The sequence below is a fragment of the Herpailurus yagouaroundi genome, unplaced genomic scaffold (assembly GCF_014898765.1).
Source record: "Herpailurus yagouaroundi ecotype Mexico unplaced genomic scaffold, PumYag 511, whole genome shotgun sequence".
Classification (NCBI taxonomy): domain Eukaryota; kingdom Metazoa; phylum Chordata; class Mammalia; order Carnivora; family Felidae; genus Herpailurus; species Herpailurus yagouaroundi.
The window spans coordinates 643,906-671,322 of NW_024412728.1; the positions used below are offsets into that span (position 1 = coordinate 643,906).

Sequence of the window (27,417 nt, forward strand, 5' to 3'; positions counted from 1 at the left end):
TGAGCACACACCTCACAACTTCTTTTCAATTCTCATTTATTTTTGGCTCTTGGGGCAATGTCATCTTTTCAATATGAAAAAAAGCAAGTTCAACACAAAATAGAAATTTGAAGTGTAGGACAGGACAAAACCAAGGGCAGGTGGATAAAAGGAATAGCAAAAGGAAGAGATGAGATGGTGCCAAAAGATGGAGGGTTCTCCTTGTCCCTTCTCTGGAGGAATGACTCAAGTATTTAGGTGGCAATACACACCTTATACATGGCAGGGCTAGGTTTGTAAGAAAAAGTGGGGATGGGGAGGGCCTTTCTGGAGGCTTTAGGGACCAAAGTCAGTCCCTCTTCCCCCTTTTGGCCTTCTCCAACCATGGGAAAAGGAATCCAACATGTGAAAGAGGTTGCATAGAAGAGGGAAGGATCCCACTCAACAGAGTGGGCAGAACCCTACAAAGGAAACAGGACAGAGCTTGGAAGGAGACTAAAAATGGAGATAATACTGTTAACACCTTCCCTAAAGCTGAGAAATAACAGGGAAATTCCCGGAAATCAGGACTTCAATAGCCTGTATAGCCTTCCCCAAAACCGCTCTGGAATAGAAAACCCTAACCCTTATAGGTACCTCTACCTGTTATGAGGTGGGTTGGTTTCCTTTCCCTTGGGCTACCACATGGGCTTAGGATAGTGGCCATCTACTGGGTTTTCAGCATATGGTTCTAAATGAGATCTAATGAATTCCAGCTTCTTAAACAAAGGGAAATATCAACTGAACAGATGAGAGAAATGTATACCTAAGGGGAATACCAGGTTACCCAGAATGGCAGAAATCTAGGTTTTCCCAAAGTGGAAGAGAGGAGACATTCAACAAACAACAAATATTTATTGAGCGCCTATTATGTGCCAGGCACTGTTCTAGGAACCCCCCCTCCAAAAAAGGAAAAACAAAAAACAAGATGGAGGCAGAAAATGCAAATTCTGAGGGAGAGGACAGGGGCAGTTGAGGAAGAAGGCTGAGGGAACAGAGAAGGCTACGGTGATGATGCTCTTAGGCCTCCTCTTCAGCCTCCTCGCCAAAATCCTCTTCTTCTTCTGCGGTGGCATCCTGGTACTGCTGGTACTCGGAGACAAGGTCGTTCATGTTGCTCTCAGCTTCAGTGAACTCCATCTCGTCCATGCCCTCACCTGTGTACCAGTGGAGGAAGGCCTTGCGCCGGAACATGGCCGTGAATTGCTCTGAGATGCGCTTGAAGAGCTCCTGGATGGCCGTGCTGTTGCCGATGAAGGTGACTGCCATCTTGAGGCCACGGGGTGGGATGTCACAGACAGCCGTCTTGACATTGTTGGGGATCCATTCCACGAAGTAGCTGCTATTCTTGTTTTGCACATTGAGCATCTGCTCATCTACCTCCTTCATGGACATCCGCCCACGGAAGACAGCAGCTACAGTGAGGTAACGGCCATGGCGGGGGTCACAGGCAGCCATCATGTTCTTGGCATCGAAGACCTGCTGGGTGAGTTCAGGCACAGTAAGGGCCCGATACTGCTGGCTTCCACGGCTGGTCAGAGGTGCAAAGCCAGGCATAAAGAAGTGGAGACGTGGGAAGGGCACCATGTTAACTGCCAGCTTGCGGAGGTCTGCATTGAGCTGACCAGGGAAGCGAAGGCAGGTGGTGACACCGCTCATGGTGGCTGAGACAAGGTGGTTCAGGTCCCCGTAGGTTGGAGTGGTCAGCTTGAGAGTGCGGAAGCAGATGTCATAAAGGGCCTCGTTGTCAATGCAGTAGGTCTCATCTGTGTTCTCTACCAATTGATGGACGGAGAGGGTGGCATTGTAGGGCTCAACCACAGTGTCAGACACTTTGGGTGAAGGTACCACACTGAAGGTGTTCATGATGCGGTCAGGATATTCTTCTCGGATCTTGCTGATGAGCAAGGTGCCCATTCCAGAGCCTGTGCCCCCACCCAGTGAGTGGGTCAGCTGGAAGCCCTGCAGGCAGTCACAGCTCTCAGCCTCCTTCCGTACCACATCCAAGACTGAGTCAACCAGCTCAGCCCCCTCTGTGTAGTGGCCCTTGGCCCAGTTGTTGCCTGCCCCAGACTGACCTGGAATGGGGTCAGGAGGCAATCTTGGTTAGTAAGGTGAGAGATAAAAGACCAAATTCCACCTTCAACTTTTGGAAAAATGTCCATGAATGTGCCTTCTTTCTCACTCACCTGTGATATACCCCCCCCCCCATTATTTACAACCTAGGGTAGTCACTACCAACACCCTGCATTAGAGATATCAGAACACAGCCCCAGGTAAGCTCTCCAGTATAACAATTATCTCCTAATTCTTCCTGTTTCCTTCATACTAGTAAATTGAACAGCACATTATCTACTAATATGTGTATAACTCACCAAAAACAAAGTTGTCTGGTCTGAATATCTGCCCAAAAGGACCTGAGCGAACAGAGTCCATGGTCCCTGGTTCTAGATCCACCAAGATAGCACGAGGAACATATTTGCCACCTATATGGAAGAAAGTAAAGTAAAAATTGGCAGACAAGATAAATTGGGGCTGGGAGACCAAGGACCCAAACTTGTGATTCCAAGTGCTGCCACCAGGGGGCAGGAGAGCCAATCTTTTGCTCCACGGGGAAGTCCAATTAAGTTGAGTTCTCCTTTAAAAAAAAAAAAAAGACCCATCCGAAGGTGGTAAAGGGCTCTCCAGGGCTGGAAAGAGACCCCAGAGAAGGGGGAGAGGAGATAGGAGGCAAACTTCCCGGGCTCCCGCCCTTACCTGTAGCTTCATTATAGTACACGGAGATGCGGTCCAGCTGCAGGTCGCTGTCACCGTGGTAGGTACCGGTGGGGTCAATGCCATGTTCATCACTGATTACCTCCCAGAACTGCCGAGGGAAAGCAATGAGACCTCAAAAGCTCTGGTCCCAGCCAATTAGGCCCCCCCGATCCACACATTTTAATCCCAGACACCCCGGTGGTGAGCCCGGTTCTAGGGCCCGGTATTCCCCCCATCTGCCTGCCACCTCCTTCCACGAGCCACCCGCAGGTTTCACTGCTTGGGATGTGAGCGGAGTTGCGGCTGAGGATGCCCGGCGATAGCAGGAAATTGTGGGGTGGGAGTGTGCCGAGGGGGATGGAGGCGGCAGACCAGACTGGACAAGCGCACCTCCCGGACTTGTACAAAGGGCAAGGGGTAGAGAAAGAAGCAGCTGCTGCGGTGGACCACCCTCCCTCCACGATTGAGGCGCACGCGCGCGCCGTACCACTGACAAAGGGTGCGTCGCGCGTGGGCGGGGGCGTGAATTCCGCGCGAGGCGGGGCTCAACTCGGACTAGCGCGCCCCCAGCCGGTCTGCAGGGCCGCATTGTCCCCGCGCGCCAGGGGCTCCCGGCCCCGCCCTTCTGCTACAACGTAGCAGCAGCACTTCCTCCCCGCCCTTCCCCCGCTACACTGTAACGGCGCGCAAAAAAAAAAAAAAAAAAAAAAAAAAAAAACCCACCACTCCCCAACTCTGCCCTGGTTGGCCTCGGTATTTTATTCCTTGGCTAGCTTTTAAGCCCTCGTTTTAAATACGGATTATCTTCCTTTCTCCCCCTGGTTATTCCTGAGGGACCCTTTAAAGAAAAGGACTTCCCGCCCTCTTTCCCGGTATCTGTTCACGCCCTAAAAGGGTCTCTTTACGGGAGATGAAAGGAAATAAAATTAATTCAGCACCTATTAGTCTTCCATCCACGAAGAACTATGGGGCCGCCCCTCAGGGATCACGGGCGCGCGAGATGCCTATCTTTTGCGAAGGGCACCGCTCACCGCAGCCCACCCTGGCGCACCGCGTCCCCCAGCCCACGGGTGGGATTCGAGGTCTCCGCAGCCGCCGCCCAACCTCTCTCCTTCCCACTCCGACGAAACCCAGCCAAGGGGGATGCACATGGGGGAAACCTCGCTTCGCTTTGTCTCGAACCGTTTCCGCATCTTCCTCCCTCCCCGGTCCTCAGACCGTTAGAACACTTTCAGGTAAAATCTTACAGAACCACGGTCTTCCCACCCCCAAACCCTAAAGGTACTTAATAGCTTTCCCAAAATAAGACAGCCAAGAATTCCCCGTTTTTCAAAAGCGAAATCTAGTTACAGAGGTCTATTATGTATAGAAAACTTTTGGGGGGCAAAGTTCAACTATGGATGAAATGCAAATATATCCCACAACTATTCTTCATCATTTATCTGGACTTTTTCCATCTCAAAAGAAATATAATTAAAAGAAGAGGTTTAAAATCCTTACCTTGGCACCGATCTGGTTGCCACACTGACCGGCCTGGATGTGCACGATTTCCCTCATTGTTAAAATTTATTTTAAATTTTTTGCTCGCCTCAAGATGTGTAGGGGGCAAGAAAATGATATGGAATTTTTTTTTCTATACTGCTAGTCGCAGGCTGGAAGGATGGGACGTGTCCCGGAGCCTAGAGCAGCGAGGTCCGAACGCAGCTGCAGGAAGGTTCTGAGAGGGAGAAAGAAGAGGGGAGGGCAAAGGAGGGAAGGCGGGCAGGGCGGGGCGCGCGTGCGCCCAGGCTGGGAGGCGGGAGAACGCGCCCCGCGCCGCGGTCCCGAGACAAAGCCTTATCTAGGCTGGCCCTGATTAGTCGATGCCACTCACGTATGAGACGTCCATTGGTCTCTGCTTGGATGGAGGAACGCAGGCCTCACTGGGAGTTGTAGTCCTCCATTGTTGTCCACGCTGCAAAAGGGAGGGAGGGATGGGTGGATACTGGATTTTTGGTTTGGGTTTTGTTTTTTGTTTTGATGAAAAGTGATCTTGCGCAAGATTTCTTTCCCCCATGCCTGAGTTTTTGTACTAAGAGGGAGTAGTTTTCGGGGACACACTAATTGGGAACCCTAGGGTGCCAGGCGTTGGAAGGTGGAGTGGGCACGCCCCGAACGCTCCCTGCTGCGGTAGCTCTTGGGAAGAGAGGGCCGCTTAGCTCAGCGAAAACGGGAGAAATGCGGCACCCTGCTCTGCTATCTAACGGCTGGTCCCCTAGGCATGAGCGCCAGTGAGCCGCTGCTCCCCCAGATAGAAAGAGCGTATTGCCTCTCTATTTCCTTGTAAGTTTTCTAATGATAATGTTTAGAAAGAAACCAAATTGCAGCAAGGGCTTTTTAGAAGAGAGATATAATTGTCTGAGGGTGTGTTCAAAGAATAAGTTGAATGGTTTAGAGAAACTATCTGGAATCTGTGAAGCCGGAAGTCTTTGTCTACGTGTAACGGGTTCTGGGCCTTAGAGCAGCACTAAAGACGCTTCTTGTCACAGAACTGTTGAGATGAAGTGCGTGGTAGAATTTTAGTGTCTTCCAGCCTGCCTCTCTAGACACTTCACTGGAACTGTTTTTCAGTTTGCTGAATTCACTGACTAGGCGGCTGGTCATTGCAATCTTTCAAAAGCATCAGGATTGAAACAAAAGAGGGGAGCTGATGGGAAAAAATTGGATGGGCTCAAGTCAGGGTAGCATGCCTCTTCTTAGGGGTTAATTCGTTTGATGGAAACTAGGTGTCCAACAAACCAGAAGCTACGGATACAAAAAGAGTAAAAATTAGCTCCCGGGTCTTCAGGATCTTGCAATTTGGTGGGAAGTGTATAAACAATGGAGTGTGGGAAGCACTGTAACAATATGGGACAACAAGATCATCATTCACAATCCATTCAACACATTTCTCCTCACCTAAAAAAATAAACATCAAGTTGTATAAGACCCCCTCTACCCACTAAAAAGAGAATATTTCATGTTTTGGAGCATGATCACCATGAAAGCAGTTATTTTGTGGTAGTGGGGAGGGCTCAGAATTTAGAATTAGAGGACTTGTTTCAAGTTGTCTCTACCTTACATTAGCTGTAGGAACCTCGGGAGGTCCGCGCAGACCTTCAATTCCTTCTGTAAAATCTATTCTCTTTATTTGATTGTTGTGGTCGGAAGAAAGTGAGATAAAGAACGCAAAAAGACTTCCTAAATTATACACATATCGAATTGTTACTATTCTCTTCTCCTCTTAGTATGAGATCATGAAATAGATGATTTTATCATCCTTTCTACACCTCTTGAAAGACCTTGGTCAACCTTTAAGATAGTTAACAAAACAGTTCTCTCTCTTCGCCTACGGATCCTTAGGAAAATGACCTCCAAATGTCCATCAGGGATGTATTCTCAGGGAGCAACAGACATGACTTCTACTAAAAAAGCCAAATCAGAAGGAAATGAAGTTCCATGAGGGAGTCCTCAAGCGCCACGCCTACGGGCCGTTCTCCAAACTGCAGCCTCCAGCCACGACTGCAACCCACACCTCATTTTCATTTCTCATGAGTCAGCGGACTCCATGTCTCGGAGGACCGGGGAAGGGCTCTCTGGTTGCAGTAAACGCATCCGGCAACGACTATGGTAAGCCCCTCTATCCGCCGGCGGCAGCCAGACTCTGTGGTTGCGGTTTGGAAATCTACGCGGGAAGTGGGCGGTGGGTGGTGAAGCGGTGGTGGGTTGTGCCTCGGTGCTGTCCAATCGAGGTGCGCGATTCTGTGCGCACAGAGCAACCTCCGATTGCCGCCTCCCTCAACCGATTTCGGGTTCCCGGGAGAAGCAGCCCCTTGAAGCTGTTAAGGGTGGGGGCGGGGCTTTGTGTCTCGGCGTTGGGAGCTTCGTCAATCGTCGCGCAGCAGGGCTGTGAAAGACAGCAGCAGGAGCCAATCAGCGAATCGGCTCCCTCCCGGCACGAGCTCTAGCGCCACTGGGTCGTGGCCGTTACTGGTGGCGCGCGCGGGGACTCAAAGTAGGTGAGTTCGGGGGGCCTCGCCCACGACTCCTCGGGTGCCATCTTGGTTCTCCCGGAGGGCGGGAGGGGCGTGCCTTGGGTGCGACTGGGCGGAGGATACTTGGAAGTTTGCTTCTCGGATTATAATACTCATCCTTACTTGACGCCCCTCCCCGAGTTTAGGTATGAGACATTGGGCCTGGAGGGAACCCACTGGGGTAGGGATCAAAGATGGTGGTCCACTGGATTGGAGCCAAGGGTCCCGGGCTCCCGCCGAATCCTCCAGTCTTAAGGACGGAGTTAGCACTATCCCCATGGACGCGTCCTACTTTCCCTGTCAACAATTAACCTCTGGGATGGCATCCTTCTAAGTGAGTTCCACCCATCCTGTTTTGAGTTTTCATCCCCTTTCAACAGGAGGGCAGGGTTAATTTTATGTTTGGTTTGAACAGTACCAGGTACACAATAGGTACTGTCGAGCGAATATGATGTGCCCTAGGGGAAAAGACACAGTTCTGCTGGTCCAGTTCTCGAGAGGGTGTGTGAAGGCAGAAATGGAAAGTACTGGTTACAATATAGTGAGAAAGGTTAGGGGAAAGACAAGTTTACTGACCACTGTGGAACATGTGAGTACACAAAGAACGCCAGAAAGCAGGGAAGACTCCAGGAAAGGCTTTGTTGGAAGTGACATTTGAACTGAATCATAAATCATGGGTAGGAGTTGGATCAGAAAACTAGGAGTTAAGGGCCAAGGTACTGGCTAAAGCATGCAGGTGTGGGAGACAACAGGAACTGCGTTGGGAAATTGGGGAGAAGGTCCATATGGCTGAACCATAGGCTTTGGGGGAGGGGAGCATACATTGTAGGACCTGAGGTTCAGATCATGGAAGGTCTTGCTATGGAGTTGAGATTTTACTTTATTCTGTGGGCATGAAAAGCCACCAATGTTAAACAGAGGATGGACAGTATCTTGGTGATCTTGGGCAAGTTCTTGAACCCATGTATGTTGCAGTTTCCTAATCTGAGAAATAGAATATAGTAATAGTTGTTTACAAGATTCTTGTGAAGACTGAATCTGTATATATTAATATGTGTACTTATATGTATATATGTACATATATAGAGATAGGTAGATAGATATAAAGTAACTAGAGCAGTGCTTCACACATCGCAAGCATGTATGTATATCAGCTGTTAGGATTCTTTGCAGTTTACTCTGATCATACTGAGATGTTCTGGCAAAGTGTAAAAACCATGGGCTTTGCCTCCAGAAGCATATTTATTCTTGTCCTTTCCACCTACTTGCTATGTTATTCTGAGCAACTCATTTAATATTTTTAGCATTACTTTCCTAAATGCATGCCTCCTATGTCTGCTATGCCTGACATATACCACAATGCCCAACACATAGTTGATGCTTAGCATAATTTGGCTCCCTTTGAAATGTTTTTTTTTTCAAACTGTGTGTTGCAAATCAGCATTTAAAAAATAGAGAACGGGAATGAAAACTATCAGTATATTGTATATCCTAAGGCAAACATTGTTTCTGAAAATGTTTGTCTCTGTACGTAAGCACGTGTGTTTGTATATATTTGTGTACTTGGGACCTTGTAATATTTATCCCCCACCAATATTTATTTTTTATCATAGTCACAAATTTTTATTTAGTTTTGAGAGAGGGAGAGCATGTGCATGTGTGTAAGTGGGGGAAGGAAGGGCAGAGAGAGAGGGGGACAGAGGATTCAAAGCTGGCTTTGTGCTGACAGCATAGAGCCCAATGTTGAGCTTCAACTCACTAACCATCACAAATATTTTTTAATTAAATGTTGTGATAGAGATGATGATAATGTGTTTCTTTCCCAGGTCATGGAAGACACCCAAGCTATTAACTGGGAGGTTGAGGAAGAGGAGGAGAAAGAGATACCCAGTGAATCCTTGGGGTGTAGCTTGGAGCCCGTAGGACGACTGCATATCTTCAGTAGTGCCCATGGACCAGAAAAAGGTCAGAGGTTATTAGATGCTCCAGTACTGACACAGGCCCCTTATTTTTATGGGGAGGTAGTTGGAAGGTTGCAAGAAGCTTATATATATTTCAAGGAGATCTGAAAATGTTTTTCACTGGGAATGGAGAAGAGGGGGCTGATTGAATTGATTGTTCCAGGCAAGTGCCCTGGACTCAATGGGCTCAATTTTACTTTGGTAGGAGAAGGTGAAGAGATTCAGATAGAAATTGAGCATAGTCTGGAAATGGATGGTGGCGATGGTTGAACAACAATGTGAGTGTACTTAATGCCCCTGAACTGTACACTTAAAAATGGTTACGTGGTCGGGGCGCCTGGGTGGCGCAGTCGGTTAAGCGTCCGACTTCAGCCAGGTCACGATCTCGCGGTCCGTGAGTTCGAGCCCCGCGTCGGGCTCTGGGCTGATGGCTCAGAGCCTGGAGCCTGTTTCTGATTCTGTGTCTCCCTCTCTCTCTGCCCCTCCCCCGTTCATGCTCTGTCTCTCTCTGTCCCAAAAAAATAAATAAACGTTAAAAAAAAAAAAAATTAAAAAAAAAAATGGTTACATGGTAAATTTTAACATATATTTTACCACAATAGAAAAAAACCCAATATGGATGGATAGATATTGACAATGAATAACATTGCTTATATTCTTCAATACTTAGGTGTACTACAGCCTTTTATTTTCTTGTGTATGTGGAGACCTTGAGTTAGTAGTGGGGTACTTAACAGGAATATTTTCCTGATAGCAGGCCAAGACTCTGGCCTTAATCTATCTACCTCTCTAATTCTTAGATTTCCCTCTGTATCTCGGGAAGAATATGGTAGGCCGAATGCCTGATTGCTCTGTGATCCTGCCCTTTTCATCCATCTCCAAACAACATGCAGTGATTGAAATCTTGGCCTGGGACAAGGCACCTGTTCTTCAAGATTGTGGCAGCCTCAATGGTACTCAAGTCCTAAGGCCTCCTAAGGTCCTAAGCCCAGGGGTGAGTCATCGGCTGAGAGACCAGGAGTTGATTCTCTTTGCTGACTTGCCCTGCCAGTACCATCGCCTGAATGTTCCCCTGCCCTTTGTTTCCCGGGGCCCTCTAACTATAGAAGAGACACCCAGGGTACAGGGACGAACTCAACCCCAGGGACTCCTGTTGGCTGAGGACTCAGAGGAGGAAGTAGGTATGTTTGTGTATTGGGAGGGTGGGTGAGAAGATGGGGATGGTGAGTTTAAAATAGTCAACTTACTCCTTTCTATTCTTTATAGATTCTCCTTCAGAAAGGTGTGTGGTGAAAGAACCAAGAACCTGCCCTCTAGCTGCAGTGGTTCCAGAGAGGTGAGTGCAGAGGACCAGATACTTGAGTCTTCAAAAGGAGGAGGAACCAGGGCTATAGGATCCATCTCTGAGAGATGATTATCATGAAAGTGGGGCCGGGGAATTGCACATAGTCTTTTGCTCAACTGAACTTTGATTAACCTGACGTGCCAAGTAGAGAACTAATTGCTGGGGAGAAAAAAACAGCTACTGCCTTGTGTCTGCTCTCAGGGAGCTCCCTATTGAGTAGAATATTCCTTCTTGGGAAACATGCTTTAGATTCTTTCCTTTCTGTTCCCTTCACAGTGATGAAGAGGGGCCTTCCCCTGCCCCAGATGGCCCTGGGCCACCTTTTGCATTCAACCTGGACAGTGACACAGATGAGGAAGAAAGTCAACATCCAGCATCAGGAGAGGCCTCCTCAACTGCCAGAAGAGGCTCCACTGCAGAGACAAAACAGTCTACAGCTATGGCAACTGAAATCCAGCTTGAAAAGAATCAGTGTTCAGTAAAAGAGAGAAACAATGACACAGAAGTTGAAAGGGATGCAAGGAATGGGGTGGTCCCACTTGGGGTGATACTGGAGAGGAACCAACCTGCTGGGGAAGACAGTGACACAGATGTGGATGATGAGAGCAGGCCTCCAGGAAAGCCTGCTGTGGTCCATTTGGAAAGGGCTCAGCCTTCTGACTTCATAGACAGTGATACTGATGTGGAAGAAGAAGAGATCCCTGCAACCCCAGCTGTAGTTCCTATGAAGAAGAGGCAAATCTTCCATGGAATTAGTACAGAGAGTCCTCGGACACATGCCTTGGTACATCTACAGGAGAGCCCAACTGGTAGTGATACAGATGTGGGGCAAGGTGAGATCCAGCTGGCAGTCCCTCTAGAGAGAAGCCGAGCCTCTGTGGTGATTGACAGCAATACAGATGGTGAGGAAGAAGTCTTAGCAGCACTTGCTTTGGCACATCTGAAAGAGAGCCGAGCCACTACATGGAACAGAGATACAGATTTGGAAGAGGACAGGGCCCAACCTGTGGCCCTTCTGGAGCAAAACCAAACCTCTACTGGGAGAGACAGCGACACAGACATGGAGGAGGAGGGTCTCCCAATGGAAAAGAGAGGAACTGTTTTCAAGGGTCACACAGACAAGGCATATTCAGAAAAGAGGCAACCTCCTCCCCAAAACAGTGATCTAGGGGTGGACAAAGATAAGAGCTCACTTGGGGTCCATCTGGAGAGAAGCCAAGCCTCTGCCACAGTGGACATCAACATACAAGTGAAGGAGAAAGTCCCACCAGGGTCAGCTGTTATACTTGTGGAGAAGCATCAGGTGCCTCTGGTATGGACAGATCAAACAGATGTGGAAGTAGAAGAGGGCCAAGCAAAGCTGCCTGTGATGCATCTAGAGGAAGCCAAACCTCCATCTGGGGACTGTGAGACAGATGTGGAGGGCATATCCTTAGCAGCTTCAGTGGTGGCAGATACAAGAAAGAGCCAGCTTCCAGCAGAAGAGGATGCTGGGGCAAAGAGGGCTGTAGCTGTTCTTGAGCACAAGAGAGATCTTGAGGCGAGGGCCCAGGGTGGGTCACTTGTTTCACAGGTGGAGCAGGATCACCTCCCTGTCTCAAGGGAGGATATTAATGATCTGGTGGTCACAGGCACTTCAGGGGAATCCATCCAGCCACAGAGAGAGGGAGCCCAGACCTCCATAGAAAGGGAGAGAGAACCACATATGGACAGGACCCAGGACTCTGGAGACAACCACGGTGGTAAGTGCTGGCCTTCTCCCTTGACCCCTAAAAGAAAGAATGCTTATAGAGTATCTTAGTCCATTTGGGCTGTAATAACAATACTGGTGGCTTATAAATAACAGAAATTTATTTTTCACACAGTTGTGAAGGCTGGTAAGTCTAAGATCAAAATGCCAGATTGGTCATGTTCTGGTAAAGACTTGCTTCCTTGTTCATAGGCAGCTGTGTTCTTACTATGTCCTTACATGGCAGAGGGCACAAGGGAACTCTCTGTGGTCTCTTTTTTTTTTTTTTCTAACGTTTATTTATTTTTGAGACAGAGACAGAGCATGAACGGGGGAGGGGCAGAGAGAGAGGGAGATAACAGAATCTGAAACAGGCTCCAGGCTCTGAGCTGTCAGCACAGAGGCCGACGCGGGGCTTGAACTCACAGACTGCGAGATCATGACCTGAGCCAAAGTCGGATGCTTAACCGACTGAGCCACCCAGGCGCCCCTCTGTGGTCTCTTTTTAAGGGTACTAATCCCATTTACGTGTGTTCTATCCTCATGTACTAATCATCTCCCTAAGGCCCCACCTCCTAATAAACTCACGTTGGAAATTAGATTTCAGCATATGAATTTGGGGGATACACACATTTGGTCCATTGCAGAAGGATTTGGGTTAGGGAGAAAATGGTAGAGAGAGTAAGGAATTAAGGGTCAGGTAGAGTTTTTATTATCGACCCTCTATTCTTCCTCCACCAGATTCTGAAGACCTGGACCTACAGGCTACCCAGTGCTTTGTGGAGAGAGACAATCAGAATCTGGAAGGTGAGGACATCCATGTCATGTGGATGTTGGTGCAGGTGGGACCTGGGAGCCCAAAGTGGTGGTCCTTGAAGATTGTGAAAGCTAGCATGGGTGAGGCAAGAAACCAGGAATGGGAACCTGGAGTTCTGTGGAGGAGCTGTGCTTGAGTTGGCTTTTCTTGTGCAACAGCCCAGAGCATGGAGGATGAAGCCACCCAGGCGTTTCTGGTTACTCTACCCCAAGAGCCTGGTCCTTCCTGCTGTAGCTTCCAGGATACAGGTACAAGCTATTCTGTCTTTCATGCCCCTAACTTGGCATCATTGCTTTCTCCCTCTACATGTTTTTTTCATATTGTTTGACTTTTGCTGATGTTTCTCCATCTCCATCATCTTTTTAAATTTTTTTTTAAGTTTATTTATTTATTTGAGAGAGGGAGAGAAAATCCCCAGCAGGCTCTCGTTGTCAATGCAGAGCCTGATGCAAGGCTCAGTATCCTGAATCATGAGATCATGACCTGAGCTGAAATAAAGCCGGACACTTAACCAACTGAGCCACCCAGGCGCCCCTCCGTCATTTTTAAAGAGGCTGCTATGAGAACTTTTTTTTTTTTAACTTTATTTATTTATTTTGAGAGAAAACGAGCTGGAGAGGGGCAGTGAGAGAGGGGGATAGAGGATCCGAAGCGGGCTCTGTGCTGACAGCAGAGAGCCTGATGTGGGGCTTGAGCTCATGAACCACAAGATCATGACCTAAGCCGAAGTTGGATGCTTAACCAACTGAGCCACCCAGGCACCCCTATGAGAATTTATGTACGTGTGTGTGGTCTTATTTTTTAGACAAATACTAAATGTTATAACTGTCCTCCTTATTCCCAACTTTCCTTTAATAATCCATTTAGGTTTACTGTTCATGAATTTATCTTAATCTTTTCTCAACCTGTTACATTTTCAATCTGTATCTCTCTCTCTCTCCCTTTCTCCTTCCAGGTACCTTGGATGAGCCGTGGGAGGTCTTGGCAACACAGCCATTCTGTCCGAGAGAGTCTGAGGCCCCTGAGCCCGAGCCCATTGTTGCTCCTCTTGATGCCCATGGATCCTGCCTCTCTACACCTTGGACAATACCACAAGGCCAAAATCCAGGAAGCCCAGTTCACATAGAGCCATTGGGAATTCAGGACAAAGGGATGCAGACTATGGAAAAAGACATGGGGATACCAAGAGAAGCAGCAGAGGGGGTGGCCCCTGAGAGAGGACCATTGGACAGGGAAACTGAGAACCTGCCATCAGGAGAACAAGAAGATGTGATAGGAGAAGAAGAGTTAACCAGAGGGATACAGGTGTTAGCTAGAGATACTCAAGGACAAGAGTCTGACCAAAAGGTGAAAATTGCAAGCATTAAAAGAAATATGGAGAGTTTGAACGTAGAAATTGAGATAACCAGGGAAATACAAGAGAAAGAAATAGAAAAGCAGATTCTTGCAAGAGAAATATCTGAGAGAGAAACAGAGAAACTAGTACTAGAGAGAGAGGGTGAGCCAAATGGATTAGGAGTTGAGGTACCAGAAGTAATACTGGAGAGAGGCCCACAGAGAGGGGAGACTGAGAAAGGGAGCCAGGACCAGGAAGGGCAAGCCTCCAGTCCAACACTAGAGCTTGAAACAGGGACAGGCAGTCATCAGGGACTTGCTTCAGCCTCAGTAGCTTCTGGGAGCCAGTCAGGTGGAGGAGAGGGAGTCCCAATGAGCCCCAGGAGGCAGCAGAGAGGTAAGTGAAGACAGAGGGGAACCCCAGGTTAGCCTTCGTGCTAATCAACCCCCAAGTGACTGACTGCTTAGCCCTCAGCTACACTTGTTTTTTCTTTCTGTCTAGGTCACTTGACTTGTGAGGTGCCACCTGCTGAGAAGGCCTTCGGGGTGAGAGCTGCTGTTTCTGCCTCCTCCTATTCCACTGTTCCTTCCCCTAACCTTGCTCCAATCTACTCCTTTCTCTGTCTTCCCAGTTTTAATCTGTTGCCACCACTCCTTAGTTGGTTTCTTTCCCTTTCCCTTGGCACCTGTCATTTTCTGTATCTGTTTTTCAAGTTCTGTCTCCCTGTACCTAACTCAGAATATCCATTTTTTTTGTGTCTTTTCCCTCTTTTTTCCAACCAGCCTCTTATTGCCATCATCCATCTATGGAGAACACTATTCTAGCATGAGGTGGGGTCTGTGGGAACGAGGACTGCTCCCTCCCCAGGAAGTTTCCAGTCGTAGGAAGGGAGGTCATAGACAAGTGAAATGCCAGGAACACAGTCTAACCATAAACAAGTATCAAGAAGAGTATTCAAGTACTGTCTTTCTTCTTTCTGCCTCTTCCTCCCTCACTTGCTTCTATTTCTCCTCAGGGTGATCAGGAATCCACAGATGCTTGTCAGCCTCCTGCAGTGCCTGGAGCTTCAGCCCCACACCAAAACCCCCTCCTCTTTCAGAGTCAAAAACATCCTGTACCTCAGCCCTTCTGTTCTTCCTCTCCATCTTCTTTAAAGCCCATTCCCAGGACCAGGCAAAACAGGAATCAGAAAGTTCCAGAGACTCCCTTGCCAAAACCCAAAGTCAGGCTCCGAGGGTCCTCCAGGAAGACACCCTCTCCAGTTTCTTCTGTAGCCCTTGAACCTCATACTGCCATTCCCACAGACCAACCCCTCAGTGCTGAGCCCACATCTCAGGTCACTCGGGGCAGGAGACGTAGGTCCTCTGTGAAGACCCCTGAACTGGTTGTCCCCACAGCCCCTGAGCTCCAGCCTTCGATTTCCAAAGACCAGCCTATCACCCCTGAGCTCACATCGCGGATCACTCGGGGTAGGACACAAAGGTTCTCTGTCAAGGCCCCTGAAGTAGTTGTCCCTACAGCCCCTGATGTTCAGCCTTCCACCTCTAAAGACCAGTCTGTCACTCCTGAGCTCATATCTCAGGACAGGACACATAAATTTGTAAAAACCCCTGAACCGGTTATTTCCACAGCCTCTCAGCTCCAGCCTTCCACCTCCAAAGGCCAGTTTGTCCTCACTGAGTCTGTATCTGGGGCTACTCAGGGCAGGGCACGTAGGTCTTGTGTCAAGACTCCCAAAGCAATTGTCCCCACAGCCCCTGAGCTCCAGCCTTCTACTTCCAAAGACCAGCCTGTCACCCCTGAGCCCACATCTCGAGTCACTCGAGGCAGGACACGTGGGTCCTCTGTCAAGATCCCTCCTGAATCAACTGTCCCCACGGCCCCTGAACTCCAGCCTACCACCTCCAAAGACCAGTCTGTCCTCACTGAGCCCACATCTGGGGCCACTCATAGCAGGATACCTAGGTCTTCTGTCAAGATTCCTGAGCTAGTTGTCCCAACAGCTCCTGAAGTCCAGTCTTCCATCCCCACAGACCAGTCTGTCACCCCCAAACCTACATCTCAGCGCAGGACATCCAGGTCTTTTGTCAAGACCCATGAACCAACTGTTCCCACAGCCCCTGAGCTCCAGCCTACCACCCCCAAAGGCCAGTCTGTCACCCCCAAACGTAAATCTCAGTGCAGGACACCCAGGTCTTCTAGCAAGACCCCCAAACCAGTTGTCCCCACAGTCCCTGAGCTCCAGGCTTCCACCCCCACAGACGAGCCTGTCACTCCCAAACTCACACCTCGGGCCACTCGGGGCAGGACACAAAGGTCCTCGGTCAAGACCCCTGAGCCAGTTGTCCCCACAGCCTCTGAGCTCCAGCCTTCCATCTCCACAGATCAGCCTGTCACCCCTGAGCCTACATTTCGGGCCACTCGGGGAAGGATACATAGGTCCTCTGTCAAGATCCCCCAACCAATTGAATCTACAGCCTCTGACCTTGAATCTCTCAACCCCATAGATCAACTGGTCACCCCTAAGGCTATAGCTGAGGGTGGTCAGGGTAAGACACTAAGGTCTACAGTAAGTGCTGTGCCAGTTCTTACCACCCATGAATCCCAGAATCCTGACCTCATAGGCCAGCCTGTTCCCCCTGAGCCCATCCCTCAAGCCAACTGCAGCAGGAAGCGGAGGGCCACAAGGAAGCATGGGTCCTTCACAGCTCCCATTGTCCATCAGCCCCACTCTGCACCCCCTGAACCTAACTCTCGATCCTCAAAGAACCAAAGACGAGCAGTGAGAGCAGTGGAGTCTCTTAGGACCATTCCCGAGCCTGCTCTTGCCCAGCTTCCTGAGGCCCCCACTCATGCTACCCAGATCCAAAAGGTAGAGGCAGCAGGCAGATCTGAGTTCACCCCAGAGCCCCAGTCTAAGCCCTCTCAGAGCCGCAAGAGGCCTTTGGCTACTGTGGATTCACCCCCACTTCAAAAACGGCTCCAACAGAAGACCGTGTCCCTCCACAAAGAGGAAGAAGATTCAGCAGAGAGCCCAAGGAAGGACGAGGTGAGGTGAGGGCTGGGGCCATGAAGCTAGGAAAGGGCTTGGAGGCTCGGAAACTCCCAGCAAGATCTTTCTCAATCCCAGGTGGCAGTGATTCCAGGACCAGGCAAGAGAAAGAGAGACCAAACAGAGGAGGAGCCCAGGGGAATCCCAAGCTGCAGCCTTCGGCGGGTCAAACCTAACCAAGAGTCCACAGCACCCAAAGTAGGAGAGAAGGGGCCTGGGGCTTGGTGGGAGACAGACATGGGAGGATGGGAGGAGACTTAGGGGTTCAGAGATAGACACTGATGGCATGGGTTGCCGTGACCAGCTTAGGCTAACTCCCTCCACAGGTACTCTTCACAGGTGTGGTGGATGCCCGTGGAGAACGGGCGGTGCTGGCCCTAGGTGGGAGTCTGGCCAGCTCAGTGGCAGAGGCTTCCCACCTGGTGACTGATCGAGTCCGCCGCACGGTCAAGTTCCTGTGTGCCCTGGGGCGGGGGATCCCCATCCTCTCCCTGGACTGGCTGCACCAGGTGAGAGGCCAGGAGGTGATAGCACACCAGCAGAGATATTGATGGCAGAAGACTGCTCACATGATGCTCTAGAAAGTAGTGAGGGGAAAGGGGGTAAAGGAAGACAAGGGAGGTGAATGAGGCAGAAAGCAGCTTAATTCAAAGAACATTTCATAAGCTCCGTCCACATGATAAGCAGAAGAGCCGGGTGGTAGGCTGGGCTCAGCTTTGATGCTCACTGCTGCTATCCTTAGTCCCGCAAGGCTGGTTGCTTCTTGCCCCCGGATGAATATGTGGTGACTGATCCTGAGCAGGAGAAGAACTTTGGCTTCAGCCTTCGAGATGCCCTGAGCCGGGCTCGGGAGAGAAGGTTGCTAGAGGTGAGAGGCTGTCTTCTGCCCCATGCTTCAGGCCTCCTTCCTGAGGCTCTCCAGCTGTTCATGGGCTCTCAGTGCATACATCTATGGTCTTCACTGTTTTCTTCTGCTTAGGGCTATGAGATCCATGTGACCCCAGGAGTCCAGCCACCACCACCTCAAATGGGAGAGATCATCAGCTGCTGTGGAGGCACTGTCCTACCCAGCATGCCCCGCTCCTATAAGGTATGGGTGGTATGTTTTGGGTCTAGTGAGGTGGCAGTTAAAGAGGTGGCTGGAATGGGAAAAGTTTGGAGAATACTGGTATGGATAGAAACACAGAGTAGTGAGAGGGTGGGGGTAAGCTCTGTGGTATATAAAGGGATAGGAATGTAGGAGAGGTTTGCTGATTCCAAATGGATTTTTATTTTGCATTTTTAATATTTTAAATATACACAAAGGGAGAGAGAACTTCCATATATCAATGAACCTCCATATGTCAGTCACTCAGATTTAACAAGGTAGCTTAGATTTTGCTATATCGTCTGCATTTATCCCTTTTTTTTTTCTTTGCTGAAGTACTTAAAAAATGTTTTGTAAAGTTTATTTATTTTGAAAGAGTATGAGCAAGGTAGGGGCAGAAAGAGAGGGGAGACAGATCATCCCAAGCAGGCTCTGCGCAGAGCCTGATGCGGGGCTCAGACTCACAAACCATGAGATCATGTCATGGGCTGAAACCAAGAGTCAGATGCTTTACTGACTGAGCCACCCAGGCGCTCCTTTGCTGAAGTATCTTAAAGGAAACTACAAGCATCATATTATTTCCCCCTACATAAAGTATACTTCTGTAAGAAATGATGTATGTTTGTTTACATAATCACAACGCCATTATTGATCCATAACAAAATTAACAATAGTTTCTTGTCATTTTCTCAGAGTCCATTAGTCAGATTTTTCCGATTGGCCAAAAATGTGTCTTTATAATTCAAGTCAAGATTCAGATGAGGTCCAAGTATTGCCACAATTTCAATCTCCTTTTTTTTTAATGGTTATTTAAAAAAACTTTTTTAATGTTTATTATTATTTTTTTTAATTTTTATTTATTTTTGAGACAGAGACAGAGCATGAAAGGGGGGAGGGTCAGAGAGAGAGGGAGACACAGAATCTAAGCAGGCTCCAGGCTCCAAGCTGTCAGCACAGAGCCCGATGTGGGGCTCGAACTCACAAACTGTGAGATCATGACCTGAGCCGAAGTCAGACGCTTAACTGACTGAGCCACCCAGGCGCCCCGAATGTTTATTTACTTTTGAGAGAGAGAGAGACACAGTGCAAGCAGGGTAGGGGCAGAAAGAGACAGAATCTGAAGCTGGCTCCAGGCTCTCAGCTGTCAACACAGAGCCTGAGGCGGGGCTCAAACCCACGAACTGTGAGATCATGACCTGAGCCAAAGTTGGAGGCTTAACAAACTGAGCCACTCAGGCACCCCTATTTATTTTTGAGAGAAAGTATGCTTGCACATGTGAGCGGGAAGGGACAGAGAGAGAGGATCCCAAGCAGGCCCTGCCCTGACAGCACAGAGCCCCAACTCAGGGCTCCATCTCATCACCCGAGATCATGACTTGAGCTGAAATAAGTTGCTTAACTGACTGAGCCACCCAGGTTCCCCTCACAATTGCATGTCTCTTAATTCTCTTTTACTCTAGAAGATCCCCTCCCCCCCCCCCCAACCCACCCAGCCTTTCTTATTCCATTGACTTCCTGCAGAAACTATGTCAGTTGTTCTTTAGAATGTTCCAGTCTGGGTTTTTCTGTTTGCTCCTTTGCTGTGTAATTTATCTTGTTCTTCCATCTCTTACATTCCTTGTAAATTGTAGTTAATTTTAAAAGCTCGAATAAATTCAGGTTCAGTTTTTCTGGGAAGAGTACTTCCAGCAAGTGTGCTTCCTATCAGGAGGTATATTGTAGCGATGCTGAAACTGATTTGTGGACTCCAAACCTATTTCTAGGATTGTTTTTCACCCATGACTTTGTCTTTGCTCTCTGTCTTTCCCAGCCTCAGAGAGTTGTGATTACATGCTCCCAGGACTTCTCTCGATGCTCTATTCCATTTCGGGTTGGGCTGCCCATTCTCTCACCTGAGTTCCTGCTGACAGGAGTGCTGAAGCAGGAAGCCAAGCCAGAGGCCTTCATCCTCTCCACTTTGGAAATGTCATCCTCGTGAAAACATCACCACAGTACTTACTGTTTTCCCTCCCAGACCAGTAAATAAAGTGTTAGAAAAGATTTGGAAGAAAGAACCTAGGGCTTTAGAAAGAATTGGGGTATGCTGACCTGATTTGTCTTAGAACATGGGTGGGGCTAACAAGGCTTATGGATAAACAAAAAGATAATGAGATTTTAGCCACAGTTGTTTTTTGGTTTTTTTTTGTTTTTTTGTTTGTTTTTTTTTTTGTTTTTTTAGTAAACAACTTAGTCTTTTATTTGCCCAAGGCTGGCTGTTGCAGGCACTAAGGACCCAAAACTTCCAGAAGGGATGGAGGAGGGAGGGGCAAACCATCCTGCCTACCAGGTGCTACCTGCCCCCATCCTGCTTCCTGCAGGAAGCGGGAAAAGAGATGAAGTCTACATTTGTGCCATCAAGTATCAAGCCTGCTTTCAGATACTATAAATACTCAGTTGCTATTGAGGAGGAAACTGAGGCACTCTGACTCCCCAGGCCTCTATCTGCCAGTCCAAGTTTTTGCCTGCTCTCTCTCTCCAGAATGAGCTGCAGGTAGCCCTTTGCTGGGGGAGGGTCTCAGGAGCCCATCTCGTGGCCTGTGTGGGGGGGGGGAAGGCCAGCCAGTGTCAAGGGCTGGGGCAGCAGGAGGAGGGGTGTGTTTGGAAGAGCAGCTGCTAGGAGGGGGGAGTCAGCACTGAATAGGGACCCCAGCTGGGGTTCCATAATGATATCAGTGGGGGACAGCCAGAGCCCTCTGCTGTCTAGAAGGGGAAACTGAGGCAGAGACCCCTCCCATCTTTGAGAAGGGAGGGGCCTCCTATAAGCTATTCAGGTCTATTTACCATCTCCACAAAGACACTACAGCCCGGGAGTTGGAGCATGTCAGTGGTCACTCAGTGTTTAGATTGAGACACAAGGAGTGGGAGGCAGCTGGGTCACCTGATGAGACACAGATTTCTCAAATGGCCACTTAGAGTTGGGTAATCCCATTCTCAGATATCATAAGTGGCTGCCCTTAGCAGGACTGATGTACTTACTGCTGTGTGGCACACATGGTGTCCTGCCTCCTGTTTGGAAGCCATCTCTCTCCCTCTTTGACTGGGATTCTTATTCATCCTCTGAAAGAGAGTAGAAACAATTTTAGTGTCAAGAACTTGAAGGGATGCTTGGAGTGAGTAAATTTGAGGTTGGAGGTATGGAATGCTACTAAAATATTTTCCTCTCTCCTCACCCCATCTTGTTAGAAGTGTTCTTTAGTTTTGACTTTGAGCAGATCTTTGCACTTTTCTGGCCTGCTTTTCCAGTATTTATAAAATTAGAGCTTAGGTTTAATTTCTGTGATAAATAAATATTCACTCTGTGCCTTATGGTGTAGTGCAGGTTTTTTTTAAACATCTTAAATTTATGTATTATTTATTTATAATCTTACATCTTATTTATGTATTTGTTTATTTTTGTCTTTAAAGTAAGCTCTACACCCACTGTGGGGCTTGAACTCACAACCCCAAGATCAAGAGTTGCATGTTCCACCAATTGAGCCATCCAAGTGCCCCTTAAATTTAAAGTTTAAAAGTTGGTTGATTTCAATGATGTGGAGAAATTGGAACCCTTATCACATATTGCTGGTGGGAATATAAAATGGTTCAGCTGCTGTGGTAAACAATCTGACAATTTCTAAAAAATCAGACATAGAATTACCAAAAGACCCAGTAATTCCACTAGTAGGTGTGCACCCAAAAGACTTAAAACACATGTTGAAACAAATACTTGTACACAGATGTTCATATCTATACTTCATTAGAGCCAAAAGGTGAAAAGAAAAATGTTCATTAACAGGTGAATAAACAAATGTGGCATATCCACACAACAGAATATTATTCAGCCATAAAAGGAGATGAAGTATCGATTCTTGCTACAATGTTTTGAGAATGAACCTCAAAACATTATACTAAGTGAAAGAAGCCAGACACAAAGTCACCTGGGATGATTCCACCTACATGAAATACTTGGAATAGGTAAATTCATAGAGACAGAGTAGAGTAGTGGTTGTCAGCAGCTGGGAGAAGGGAAGGGGGAAATGGGGAGTGACTGCTTAATGGGTATAGGGTTTTATTTTGGGATGATAAAAATGCTTTGGAACTAGATAGAGATGGTGATTGCACACATTATGAATTGTATTAAATGTCACTGGATTGTTCTCTTTAAAATCGTTTTTATGTTATGTGAATTTCACTTTAATAACCAAGATGGGTGATTAGTTAGTGGCTCTTCTGCAAGTAAATTATACTTAAGTTTGTAAAACGTTGGTGTAGTAGAAAGAGCATGAGCTTTGCCACATACTGCTGACTTTTAAACATATAAACATGTCTTTTTTAATGTTTATTTATTTTAGAGAGAGAGAGAGCACACACGTGCAAGGGGGGGAAGGGCAGAGAGAGGGAGACAGAATCTGAAGCAGGCTCCAGGCTCTGAGCTGTCAGCACAGTAGGACCCAAATAAATATTAGTCCCCTTGCACACTCAGAATCTTGTACTGTGTGAAACTGTCTATGGCCTTGAGGTTCATGGGGCACCTTACAGTACTAGCTGTCTCTATACCCCCATTTTAGCACTCATCTGCACCTTGACTTCGTGACATTGAAGTGTCCCAGTTTAAACTTCTGGAGAATAGAGATCTTTTCTTACACTTCCAATGAATACTATAGTAGTACAAATAATGTATTTCTATCAGGGTCCTAGCAGGAAATAACAGCACAGTCAAATTAGGATAATTGGAGAGAGTTTAATACAGTGAAAATGACAAGGAAGTTGGGAGAGTGTAGAGAAATCATAATGTTACAGTACCCTAGTACTCACAGCTTTATTGTGACCACCTCTAAGTCCAAAAGGTTGAGAGGAGAGAGCAGTTATGCAGAGAGGGCTTCCTCAATAAAAGCTGTGATTTTCATTGATTTAGTCCATTCGGGGCAACCTCGAACAAGAAGGGTGAAGGGTGCATCTGGAGGGAAAACATAAGACTGGTATAGTTTACAACAGCACTGATTCAGAGGAGGGTGGGAGTACTGATCCTCCAACAGAAGGAAAGTAAAGGCTGTGGGATGCTGCCTGGCAATTTTCTCATCCATGAGCCCACAGGACTAGCAGCAACTTAGTTCTCATCTTGGTAAATTTTCTTTATATTCTTATGTCTGTAAGCTGAAGGATTTCGCTACATGATGTTCTAAGGTCCCTGCTATGGTCATAGGTACTGTGACTAGGTCCTTAGCAACATGATGTTTAATTCAGATGGAGAAAAACCTTATTTTTACTTTGCTTTTCAAATATGTTATTCTGTAGGTATTACAAACAGGTCTGGAGGAAAAAACTCAGACAAAAGATCTTAGCGGTTTCTGACTCGTGGATGGTGGTCAGGCTTATGAGCTTGCAGAGTAAAGTCATAATTATCACAAGCTTGGGTAAAATGAACCTACTACAAAGTTTACAACACAAAATTTTCTATCACAAATATTTAACATTGTTATTCTCATGATTATAGATCAACAGCCTTTGGCATTATTAGAAATAATCTAAGTGTTACAGAGAAATTCTCTGTCCTTGGCAAGTGGAGAGAATAAGTTACAGAATAAACATTAATTTACTTTATGGTAAAATGGTCACTAACTTTTTAACAAGATGTAATAGGTGATTCAGACCTTTGGGTTTTCAGCCTCGGTCAACAGTCTTCCGTTCTCTCACCGTTTCCTATTTGAAGCGTTAACCGACGCTTTGTAACCTCTGACTTTGGCTATGTTTAGTGGCTAAGGTTACAGAAAAGGGGGTTTATAATTCTCGTTTTCTACAAGAACCCTGAAAGAAATGAACGAACTGTCTTCATTTTAGATGAGACAACTAGCCGAGCTGCGACTCAACCCACACGAGTGGCTGCAGAGCAGCCTACGTTTCCACTTGTCACTCAGAATTCTAACATTCCCTTCTATGACGCGGCGACCGCTCAGTCAAGGCGCCGGGACCCGCCCTAGGGACAGTGTGAAAAAAAAGCGCGCGGAGAACGCACGCCGAGGCAGCGGCGCGAAGGAGCCACGCCTTCCTGGGCAGGACCCCAGGCTGGAGGTGGGGGCGGGGGCGGGGCCTGCGGCCGCGGGAATCCCATACCCGCCCTTTTCCCAACCCCTCCGAGTGTCGCCATGGCCCCAACTCTGCTCCTCGTCCCTGCTGCCCTCGCCTCTTTCATCCTGGCTTTTGGCACCGGAGTGGAGTTCGTGCGCTTTACCTCTCTTCGGCCACTTCTTGGAGGGCTCCCGGAGCCTGGGGGTCCGGGTGAGCGGAAGGGATCGAGGATGAGCTCTGTGGCTGGAGGTGGAGCCGGACGAGAGCGAGGGAGGGCGGGGCTTCGAGACAAATGACAGGGGAAGTCCGGGAGAGGGAACTAGAACCTTGAAAGCCCGAGAAGCTTCAGGGCTGACCGGAGGGCTAAATTAGGAACTCAGGGATTAGCGGTTTGGAGAGGCGGAAGAGTTAGGACTGAGTGGGGAGGGAAAAGGCGATAAGAAGCAGAGGAAAGGAAAGTGCTTTTGTAGAGAGGACTATGGCGAGGGGAGTGTTAAAAAGAGGGCACATTTGGAGTACCGAAAACACGAGGATAGTCCAATGGTGGCCTCTCCAGCCAAGCCTTTTGTGATTGAAGGAATCCTCCCCCCCACTCTGAAGGAGGCCTGGGGAAAAGGGAAAGGGCAGAGAATGGAAAAGCAATATGGGAAAAACCAGGAGAGGAAGCATTAAGGCTCTTGAAAGCATTAAAGGACATGGCCTGGGACCCCCAAGAGGAGATTAGGGTAGGGGGTGTTTCCTGAAACTTTCTTGATCTTTTGTCCCCTTCTTGAACTCCCCCTAGATGCCCGCCAAGGATGGCTGGCTGCTCTGCAGGACTGCAGCATCCTTGCCCCCCTGGCTTGGGATCTGGGTCTCCTGATACTATTTGTGGGGCAGCACAGCCTCATGGCAACTGAGACAGTGAAGGCGTGGATGTCTCGATATTTTGGGGTTCTTCAGAGGTCACTGTACGTGGCATGCACTGCCCTGGCATTGCAGGTATGAGGCCTTGGCCACTGAGTCCCCAAGGGAAACAATCTGTGAGAAGGGTGCCCTCAGTTGAAGGGGCAAGGACCTTAGCCTTCGGATAAAATGTGGGTTTAGGGGAATTTAGGGTGTTTAGGACTCTAATCTCAGCTTCCATTCCTCCACAGCACATATCCTTCTTCTTATCAAGAATGGTGTACCACTCCTCATTCCCCAAGTACCATATGTGCATTCTCACCTTTGCAACTTTGTTCATGTTGTTCTGCTTGAGATCCCTTTGGTGACACCTCTTTCAGTCCTACCCTTTCTTCAGAATCACTTCTTGAGGTCTCAAGAGGAGGCTTCCCAGTTAGTACACATTTGTTTTCTCAGTGTGTGCTTGGCACAGGCTACTTTATGTACCTATCTGGTCACCCCCGTCTGTTCTCTTAAGTCCTCAGGGTAGATACAGGTTATCCTTACATCCTTGGGACCCCCACCTAGCATGTTCCACATGGTGAATTTTTGTTTATGATGCTCATGGTAGAGGTGGGGAGAACTGCAGGCCAGCCTGGGGTGGGGGCAGCCTCTGGGTCTAGGTCTTTCAAGGGTAGGCTGCTGAGATACCCAGCCCCTCATCCTTTCCCAGTTGGTGATGCGGTACTGGGAACCTGTACCCAGAGGCCCTGTGTTGTGGGAGGCTCGAGCTGAGCCATGGGCCACCTGGGTGCCCCTCCTCTGCTTTGTGCTCCACGTCATAGCCTGGCTCCTCATCTTCAGCATCCTTCTCGTCTTTGACTACGCCGAGCTCATGGGCCTCAAACAGGTGAGGCTCCCAGATTCCTACCTGAGACCTCTGATTCCCTCTAGAATGCCTCTTTCCCTTTCAAGGATTTCCCTCCTCCTCCTCCTCCCATGCTCTTCCACCTTCCTCTTCTTTCAACTCCCTCACCTACTTCCTTTTCTTATAAGAGAGTCTCCCCTCAGCTTTCCCTCAAAGGTCAGAAACCATAGGCCTCCTGGGCCTAGCAGAGATGAGAATCAGGAGTCCAGGTCTCAGAAGGGTGGTTCTTGGGCCTGAGTTATAGAAGGGGAAGTTTCCTCCAAAGGGAGGAAAGAGGTGGCTAAGTTGCAAAAAGGGTTTGACTTCATTTCTAAGCTGTTCTCCCTCCTAGGTATACTACCATGTGCTGGGGCTGGGTGAGCCTCTGGCCCTGAAGTCTCCCCGGGCTCTGAGACTCTTCTCCCACTTGCGCCACCCAGTCTGTGTGGAGTTGCTGACAGTGCTGTGGGTGGTGCCCACCCTGGGCACTGACCGCCTCCTCCTTGCTCTCCTCCTTACACTCTACCTGGGCCTGGCTCACGGACTTGACCAGCAAGACCTCCGCTACCTCCGGGCCCAGTTACAAAGAAAACTCAACCTGCTCTCCCGGCCCCAGGAAGGTGAGGCTGAGTGAAGAGCTAGCCTGGTTCCAAGCCCTGCACTTCCTCTCCTTTAACATCCAGGCCCTGGCTGCTTCAGACCATAGATTTATGGACTGAAGGGGCTGTCCCTTCCCTTGTTTGAGCCTCCACTCCTTGGGTCCAGCTCCATACCCTAAATTTTGAGTTTCAACCACTGGACCTCCAAGATCTCACCAGCCAGGAAAAGGAGGTGGGAAACTTATGTCTCCTCACAGTTTAGGGCTTGATCCCCCCCTTCCCCTCCCACCCACCTGCCTCAAGAACCTCCTTATAAAGGAAGAAGGGTGGGCCTGACCACTTTCCTCCCACTGTTACTTGATTCTGTGCCTCAGGGATCTCCTTCTCCTCCAGCTTCCCTTCCTAGGAGCAGAGTCTGCAGGTTTGATGGTAGTGCCTGCCCCACTGGCCTCTTTAGGCCCTGCCCCTGGCTCTGTCCTCTAACCTAGTTGAGAGGATCCTTCCGCTCTTCTGTTCTCCCGAGGAACACGCGCAGCAGAAAAATAAAATTCAGCCTTTTTTTGTACATATGCCATGTAGTCTGTCAGTGTCTTCTCTAGCCAGAGGGCTAACTTTGGGACGGAAGGCAAGCGGAGCCAGGGCACGCCAAACTCGAGTCTGGGCAGCCACCGCGCCCTCTGGCGACAGCTGGGCGGCGACCACTCCGGCAGACCCACCCCCATCTCCCCGGTCCCCCTTCCTCCAAATTCCCAATTTTCCCACTGCAGACCAGGGGACCCATGGAAGACAGGATGAAGCTAGAGAGTGGG

General features: G+C 48.5%; 3 protein-coding genes and 1 long non-coding RNA gene across 11 annotated transcripts; 2 read left to right on the plus strand and 2 right to left on the minus strand.

Annotated features, from left to right (window-relative positions):
- Nucleotides 1–19: 19 nt before the first annotated feature.
- TUBB (tubulin beta class I) lies at nucleotides 20–4,520 on the minus strand. The gene is made up of 4 exons (XM_040464759.1): nucleotides 4,276–4,520; nucleotides 2,776–2,884; nucleotides 2,394–2,504; nucleotides 20–2,096 (listed from the first exon to the last, which is right to left on the minus strand). Exons 1-4 carry the CDS (start codon nucleotides 4,330–4,332, stop codon nucleotides 1,039–1,041), a joined length of 1,335 nt encoding a protein of 444 aa, XP_040320693.1. The 5' UTR covers nucleotides 4,333–4,520; the 3' UTR covers nucleotides 20–1,038.
- A 1,636-nt stretch (nucleotides 4,521–6,156) lies between these two features.
- On the plus strand, nucleotides 6,157–21,499 carry MDC1 (mediator of DNA damage checkpoint 1). Of its 7 annotated transcripts, none has more exons than XM_040464748.1 (15): nucleotides 6,157–6,423; nucleotides 8,654–8,792; nucleotides 9,589–9,969; nucleotides 10,055–10,124; nucleotides 10,410–11,875; nucleotides 12,604–12,669; nucleotides 12,838–12,927; nucleotides 13,635–14,411; nucleotides 14,517–14,560; nucleotides 15,031–17,064; nucleotides 17,146–17,265; nucleotides 17,394–17,576; nucleotides 17,810–17,935; nucleotides 18,047–18,157; nucleotides 19,965–21,499. In XM_040464748.1, exons 1-15 carry the CDS (start codon nucleotides 6,421–6,423, stop codon nucleotides 20,130–20,132), a joined length of 5,778 nt encoding a protein of 1,925 aa, XP_040320682.1. In that variant the 5' UTR covers nucleotides 6,157–6,420; the 3' UTR covers nucleotides 20,133–21,499. The 7 variants fall into 7 exon arrangements, with proteins under 7 accessions (XP_040320682.1, XP_040320687.1, XP_040320688.1 ...); XM_040464749.1 differs by lacking the exon at nucleotides 6,157–6,423 and adding an exon at nucleotides 6,526–6,812; XM_040464750.1 differs by lacking the exon at nucleotides 6,157–6,423 and adding an exon at nucleotides 6,848–6,973.
- LOC121023082 (uncharacterized) lies at nucleotides 20,340–24,509 on the minus strand. The gene is made up of 4 exons (XR_005787240.1): nucleotides 24,402–24,509; nucleotides 23,793–23,977; nucleotides 22,988–23,129; nucleotides 20,340–21,250 (listed from the first exon to the last, which is right to left on the minus strand). It is a non-coding gene; the product is annotated as an uncharacterized LOC121023082 (long non-coding RNA).
- NRM (nurim) lies at nucleotides 24,223–27,177 on the plus strand. 2 transcript variants are annotated; one of them, XM_040464760.1, is made up of 4 exons: nucleotides 24,235–24,448; nucleotides 25,023–25,219; nucleotides 25,836–26,012; nucleotides 26,362–27,177. In XM_040464760.1, the coding sequence occupies exons 1-4, from the start codon at nucleotides 24,316–24,318 to the stop codon at nucleotides 26,641–26,643; spliced, it is 789 nt and encodes a 262-aa protein (XP_040320694.1). In that variant the 5' UTR covers nucleotides 24,235–24,315; the 3' UTR covers nucleotides 26,644–27,177. The 2 variants fall into 2 exon arrangements, with proteins under 2 accessions (XP_040320695.1, XP_040320694.1); XM_040464761.1 differs by lacking the exon at nucleotides 25,836–26,012 and having other exon boundaries at nucleotides 24,223–24,448.
- The last annotated feature ends 240 nt before the right edge of the window (nucleotides 27,178–27,417 follow it).

Coding starts and splice junctions, on each gene's coding strand:
- NRM (XM_040464760.1), top strand. CDS start 24,316: ATGGCCCCAACTCTGCTCCTCGTCCCTGCTGCCCTCGCCTCTTTCATC. Junction 25,220..25,835: donor GCACTGCCCTGGCATTGCAG/GTATGAGGCCTT, acceptor ATCCTTTCCCAG/TTGGTGATGCGGTACTGGGA. Junction 26,013..26,361: donor AGCTCATGGGCCTCAAACAG/GTGAGGCTCCCA, acceptor TCTCCCTCCTAG/GTATACTACCATGTGCTGGG.
- MDC1 (XM_040464748.1), top strand. Junction 14,412..14,516: donor CCCCAGGAGGCAGCAGAGAG/GTAAGTGAAGAC, acceptor CTTTCTGTCTAG/GTCACTTGACTTGTGAGGTG. Junction 18,158..19,964: donor GCATGCCCCGCTCCTATAAG/GTATGGGTGGTA, acceptor TGTCTTTCCCAG/CCTCAGAGAGTTGTGATTAC.
- TUBB (XM_040464759.1), bottom strand. CDS start 4,332: ATGAGGGAAATCGTGCACATCCAGGCCGGTCAGTGTGGCAACCAGATC. Junction 2,505..2,775: donor GTACTATAATGAAGCTACAG/GTAAGGGCGGGA, acceptor TCTTCCATATAG/GTGGCAAATATGTTCCTCGT. Junction 2,097..2,393: donor ACCAGACAACTTTGTTTTTG/GTGAGTTATACA, acceptor ACCCCATTCCAG/GTCAGTCTGGGGCAGGCAAC.